The sequence below is a fragment of the Pholis gunnellus genome (genome assembly GCF_910591455.1).
Source record: "Pholis gunnellus genome assembly, chromosome: 19".
Taxonomy (NCBI): Eukaryota; Metazoa; Chordata; class Actinopteri; order Perciformes; family Pholidae; genus Pholis; species Pholis gunnellus.
Genome location: NC_136546.1, coordinates 21,425,260 through 21,431,764, shown reverse-complemented (window position 1 = coordinate 21,431,764; position 6,505 = coordinate 21,425,260). Strand labels below are relative to the sequence as shown.

The window sequence follows — 6,505 nt, the reverse complement described above, 5'->3', positions numbered from 1 at the left end:
CTTTTACTTTGAAGGATACTATACCAGTCACGGAAGTCAGTTCCTGCTGCCCTGTGCTGCCCTGACTCACCTGTCTGTTTCTCCCTGAGGAGCACAGTGGCCCCGCCTTCCTGCACCGGAAATGCTCTGCATGCATGACGTCATGACGTGATTGAGAGGAGCCGTGATAGACTGGTACCCCCCCTCACACACACATAAACACAAAAACAAAAACACAGACGGGTCTGACATCATCGGTGTGACGTCATTACAACAAAAAACAATTTTATTAAAATTATGTTTGTGGTTTCATTGATTGAAGTTTTCATTTTGAGAAAAAGAATTATAAATAGAGTTTAAATAAAACATGTAAAGTTTAAGTAACGTCCTCTCTCTCTCTCTCTCTCTCTCTCTCTCTCTCTCTCTCTCTCTCTCTCTATATATATATATATATATATATAAAAAGCCTTCTCTGCTGGCCTAGACAGAATCACAGTTATAGCTATTTTATCATTTAATTTAATAATTTTTCTTAAATACACTACAGCCTCAAACACATTAAAACGTGTTCAAGAAACACAACTGAGGAGGCTCGATGTCTTCACTGGCGTCCATGAATCCAGAAGAACTTCTGACTGGAACTAAAACACACGGATGAACTGAACAACGTGAGATTAAACTCTTTATTAACAAAGAAAGGAGGATGGACTTTGTCTTTGAACAGTGAACAGCAGCTCTGGTAAGTTAAATGTGTTTGTTTTTACATCTGCAGCAGCTTTAATATGCTTGTTTATATATTATTATTTGTTCAACTTGTTTTCATGAAGATGGATTTTAGTTTGGTTTTATATGTGATAGGAACCATTGTTACGTCCTATGTTGCTCTGGGGACACATTTAGCCGTTGCCAGTGTTGCCAACTTGGTGACTTTCTCGCTAAATCTGTTGACTTTCTAAACCCTCGTGGAGACTTTTTCTGTCAAAAGCTACGAGAGACAAATCCAGCGCCTTGTGGTGGTGTTGATGGAGACGTTTGTGGCGTTAAAGCTCGTAGTTGTGCTCCGTGTGAACGAGCAGCGGGAGCTGCCGTGAGCCGCTCAAAGCTCTCACAGGTCGCTCTGCTGCAGTCAGAGCAGAGAGGAGACGAGTCTCTGCGTATTCTTAGTTAGTGTGTCTACAGGTGTTGAGCTGCATTTTTACACTAAACAGATAATAACGTAGCTGTGTTTCAGCTGCAGGACAGCAGTGAAGGCCCAGGTACAACATGCACGGCCCACCACTGATATATATATATATATATATGTATATGTATATGTATATATAAGGACACGAGGACACTCTGTCTGTCCCCTGATGGTCCAGCTGGTGGGGGGGGTGGAGAGTCTTATCAGCTGATTAGCTGTAAGAAGATTAACGACGTCTCAAAACTCTGATTCTCTGGAGGAATATTTGTTTCAGTGTCGTGAGCTGCAGAGGACGATGAAGGTCTGAGGAAAGACAGACCGCTGCTGTCTACAGGTACACTTCTGTCCTGTGTCCTGTGTCCTGTGTCCTCTGTCCTGTGTCCTCTGTCCTCTGTCCAGTGTCCTCTGTCCTGTGTCCTGTGTCCTCTGTCCTCTGTCCTCTGTCCAGTGTCCTCTGTCCTGTGTCCTGTGTCCTGTGTCCTCTGTCCTCTGTCCTCTGTCCATGTCGCCTACTTCATGTCATCGATGAGTTTTCTTATAATCAGAAACAGAATAAATTGTTATTGTTTCTTGTTGTGAACTGTTATAACAGTTTAGTTTGATTGTAACAGTTTGATTATAACAGTTTGATTATAACAGTTTAGTTTGATTGTAACAGTTTGATCAGAATAGTTATTGATCGTTTTGTGTATCAGTGACATCACCTGATCAAAGATAGTTTCTGTGAGAGAGATGCTCCTCTCTGATGGATCTTCCTCACAGTAGTAGGTCTATATTAGTAGGTTAATATGCTCAGATGTTCAGATTCTGATCAACATGTGGAATGTGATTCTTATTGATTATGTGATTAATGGTTCAGTTTTATTAAACGTTGACCTTCTTTCTGCAGTGAGTCCTGGTTGTGGAGTCGTTGACTGCAGTCAAGAGAACCTAAAATACCTCGTTAATCTCCTTATGACGCTCTGAGAGCAGCTTTCTCTGAACCTTCAACTCCAAACCCTGAACCCTGAAAGCTGAACCCTGAACTCTTAACCCTGAACTATGAAAGCTGAACCTTGGACACTAAACCCAGAACAAAGAATCCAGAACACCACACGGGGCTACGACTTGGTTAACTTTGAATAGAATTTACGCTTGGCACCATTTTGTGAGTCAGAACTAGAACCTTCTAAATAGAAGCATCAGGGTTCAACAGATGAGAGGCAAAACAAACCTGATTGGATGAAACCATCTGGCAAGAACCAACGACTGAAACTCAACACACTGTAAAACATCTACACTGTAGAATGTTTCATTCTCCAGTTTTACAATTTAATGTTGAAGACGTTTCATTTCAGAAAACAAATGTTTCAGACTGAGTTTTGGGGAAATGTGTCTAAAGTGTCTCACAAGACATTTAGAAGACAAACAAGTCTTTTTGATTTGAATTTGTCATTTAAAGGGGAAATCTGAGTTGAGGTGGTTATTAACTAACTAATGGACCGAACGTTTTCAACATTGCTACAAACAACCTGCTGAAAGTAATTTAGCCACGAAGATGATGTCATGTGGAAGGTTGGCGTCTTTTGAATGCAGCCCCTAGTGTTCGTCAGCGGTACGGCAGCTTAAGTCCAGTTCACCATGTTTCTGCCGACTTGGACGTGAGACGTAAAAACATGGTGGTGGGGAAGCTGACCTTCACCAAGCCGGAGAGAGAGAAGCTAGCCACGGTCCTCTGGCTGCTCAACTGGATCTCCGTCTTGACCGGAGCGATTCTGTTCAGCCTGGGCTTGTTCCTCAAAGTAGAGATCCAGAGATGGCAGGAAGTGATGTCAGAGGGGATCCTCTACGTGCCACACATGCTGATCACCACCGGCCTGGCCGCCTGCTGCATCAACTTCCTGGGTGGGAAGATCTGCCTGGACTGCACCGACACCAACAAGTTCCTGCGCTGGAAGCTGGTGATGATGCCGTACATCATCTGCACCTTGTTCTTCACCTCCTGCGTCCTGGGGGGGGCGCTAATGTGCTACAGCGTCCGGAGCCAGCTGGAGGACTCGCTGGCCCTGGGCCTGAGGAACGCCATGCAGTACTACAAGGACACTGACACGCCGGGCCGTTGCTACCTGAAGAAGACTCTGGACCTGCTGCAGATCCAGTTCCAATGCTGTGGGAACTCCGGGTACCGGGACTGGTTCCAGGTCCAGTGGATCAGCAACCGCTACCTGGACATGACCAGCAGCAGCGTGGTGGAGTAAGTGCAGCCAGATCTGCTAAGTCCTTTGAGGTCTCCAGGAATCTTCGTTGATTTCAGTAAATCCTGTTGGATTCAAGCACATTATTTCTGCGTCTAGTGGATTCCAACAGTTTCTAGTGGGTCTTGGTGAATACTGGAAGATCTACACTGATGATGATTTCAGTGCTTTGTAGTAGATCCCATGAGGGGTCTAGAGTCCAGTATGTTTAACTAGAGTGTTAAAGATCATCCTACATTTAAAAGGTGACTTCAGACTGAATCCAAAGCTCAATTCAAGTAAAAATATGTAGATTAATTCCATAGATTCTAGAAGACCTTGGTGGATTCTGGTGGATTCTAGTGGACCTGAAAGGGGTCTATAGGTCTCTAGAACTCAATTCTATAACCCAGTTGTTTGTTTTGGTGGATCCCCCAATGGATCTCCCTGAATCCAGAAAATGGGTTCTGGTGGAGGATCAGCTTGGATTCCAGTGAGTCCAGTTAGATTCTGTAGAGCATGGTGTCTACTGGATCCAGCTGGACTGCAGTGTAGATTCACTGGTGTAGATGTGGGTTGATAAGAAAAGTCAAAGGTCCACACGGTAAACAGTTCAGTTAAAGGTCCTGGGATCAGTGAGGTTTAACCAACAGGGTTCAACTCAGGCTCACTCAGAATGAGATCGTCTGTTTCATTCTCCGTCCTCATCAACACCAGGTCTGTGTCGTAGCTTAGAAACAACCAATGAAAACGAGGCATTTCTAAATAAAATCAAACTCTAACAGTTTAACACAACAACTCAGGATGTACATCTGTCTGAGGAGTAACATGGAGGGAAAGCAGTATTAGTAGCAGTAGTACTAGTACTAGTATACTAGTAGCAGTTCCTAAATGCCTGCTCCTCCTTCCAGTCGCCTGAGGAGTAACGTGGAGGGGAAGTACCTGATGGAGGGCGTTCCCTTTAGCTGCTGCAGCACCTTGTCCCCTCGGCCCTGCATCCAGCAGCAGGTTGGCGACAGATCGCCTCATTTCAACTACGACCAGCGGAGCCAGCAGCTGAACCTGTGGAGGAGAGGCTGCCGACAGGCTCTGACGGACCACTACACCGGCATCATGCAGTCCATCGGCCTCACCGTGCTTCTCATCTGGCTGTTCGAGGTGCAAACACATAAATATATGCATTGTACAGAAAGCATGAAACATGGTGCAGGAAGCTGAAACGACTCAAGATGTACGGCTGAGGAGTAACATGGAGGGGAGGTAGTGGTAGTAGTACTAGTAGTAGTAGTGGTGGTATTAGTAATAGTAGTGGTAGTTGTACTACATTAAATTACATTACATTACAGTCATTTAGCAGACGCTTTTATCCAAAGCGGCTTACAATCAGTGTATTCAAGAGAACTACTCGTCACCAGAAGTCATGAGTTCATCTCCTTTAAACATCTCAGAGCAGAAACCAGAGCAGACGTACAGAAACACACGAGCATGAACACAACCAGTGCTGAGAGGAAGGCTCAGGGTAGAGCTTCATGAAGAGGTGAGTCTTCAGCCTGATGGAAGATGGGCAGCGACTCTGCTGTCCTGACGTCAGTGGGGAGTTCATTCCACCATCGTGGGGCCAGGACAGAGAACAGAGACCGGGTCCATCGGCCGCAGGGACCTCTGAGCGACGGGGAACCGATCGCCCCGAGGCAGCAGAGCCAAGTGGTCGGGGGGGTGTAGGGCTAGACCATGGCCTGGAGACAGGAAGGAGCTGTTCCTTTCACTGCCCTGTAGGCTAGCACCAGAGTCTGAACCTGTAGACTAGCACCAGAGTCTGAACCTGTAGACTAGCACCAGAGTCTGAACCTGTAGGCTAGCACCAGAGTCTGAACCTGTAGACTAGCACCAGAGTCTGAACCTGTAGACTAGCACCAGAGTCTGAACCTGTAGGCTAGCACCAGAGTCTGAACCTGTAGACTAGCACCAGAGTCTGAACCTGTAGGCTAGCACCAGAGTCTGAACCTGTAGACTAGCACCAGAGTCTGAACCTGGATGAGAGCTCTTACAGGGAGCCAGTGTAGAGCACGGTGAAGGGAGGTTGTGGGAGAACTTGGGGCGATTGAACACCAGACGAGCTGCAGCTTTCTGGACGAGCTCCAGAGGTCTGATGGCCGACACCGGGGCTCCGGCAAGTAGAGAGCTGCAGTAGACCAGGAGGGAGATGACCAGAGCCTGGATGAGTGTGTCGTCATCCACTTCGAGATGTCAGCCAAGCACGCAGCGATGCGACTTTGAACCCGGACTGGTGGGGGTCCAGGAGGCTGTTCTGGTGGAGATAGGAAGACGGTTGATTAAAGACAGAACGTTCAAGTGTTTTGAACTTGAACGTTCAAAAACACTTGAACTTGCTTGTAATAGTACGAATAGTAATAGTGCTAGTAGCAGTAGCACTAGTACTAGTAGTAGTAGTAGTAGTAGTAGTAGTAGTAGTAGTAGTACTAGTAGCAGTACAAGTCCACTGCTGTCCTTCTGGGACCAGTTTAGTCCGGCCTGACCTCAGATTAAGGGCCATGTAGTCCCACTTGTTACACTAAAGACACCATGTTTTTTTTCTCCTACCAGCTGCTGGTTCTGACCGGAGTCCGTTACCTGCAGACGGCCATGGAGAACGTTCTCCGCCTGGGGGATCCGGACTCAGAGGTTGATGGTTGGATTCTGGAGAACAGCCTGGCAGAAACAGCCCGTTCCAACTTTGACATCATCAAGAACATGGGGAAGTGTTACCAGGTCGACAACGACCCCAACATCAACATCCCGACCGCCGCCGAGCAGGAGGTGCCGTCCCGCCAGGTCCGGATCCCTGTGACCAGCTAACATCTGGAGGAGTCACGGACCTCTGAAAGACCAGGACTAGAAGGGAACACCTCAGGTCCAAAACCTCTAGTGTGACTCTGTCGATGCTTCCTGAACTCAGACTCGGGTCCAGCTCCGGGAGGCTCTGAGGAGGATCCGCCCTCTGGTCCTCGTACATTCAGTATTCGATGCCTTCCAGCTGATGAATGTCTTGTTAACATGTCAGAGGATCAATAAAGTTATTACGGTCCATCCTCAGGGGAACACAAACCCACAGCAGGCTGATAAATATAAA

At 46.8% G+C, this 6,505-nt stretch overlaps 1 protein-coding gene across 1 annotated transcript; it reads left to right on the top strand.

Annotated features, from left to right (window-relative positions):
- Positions 1–2,774: 2,774 nt before the first annotated feature.
- LOC306711128 (photoreceptor outer segment membrane glycoprotein 2-like) lies at positions 2,775–6,231 on the top strand (the record flags this gene model as incomplete). Its single annotated transcript, XM_079179923.1, has 3 exons — positions 2,775–3,395; positions 4,287–4,533; positions 5,980–6,231. Exons 1-3 carry the CDS (start codon positions 2,818–2,820, stop codon positions 6,229–6,231), a joined length of 1,077 nt encoding a protein of 358 aa, XP_079036049.1. The 5' UTR covers positions 2,775–2,817.
- Positions 6,232–6,505: the final 274 nt, after the last annotated feature.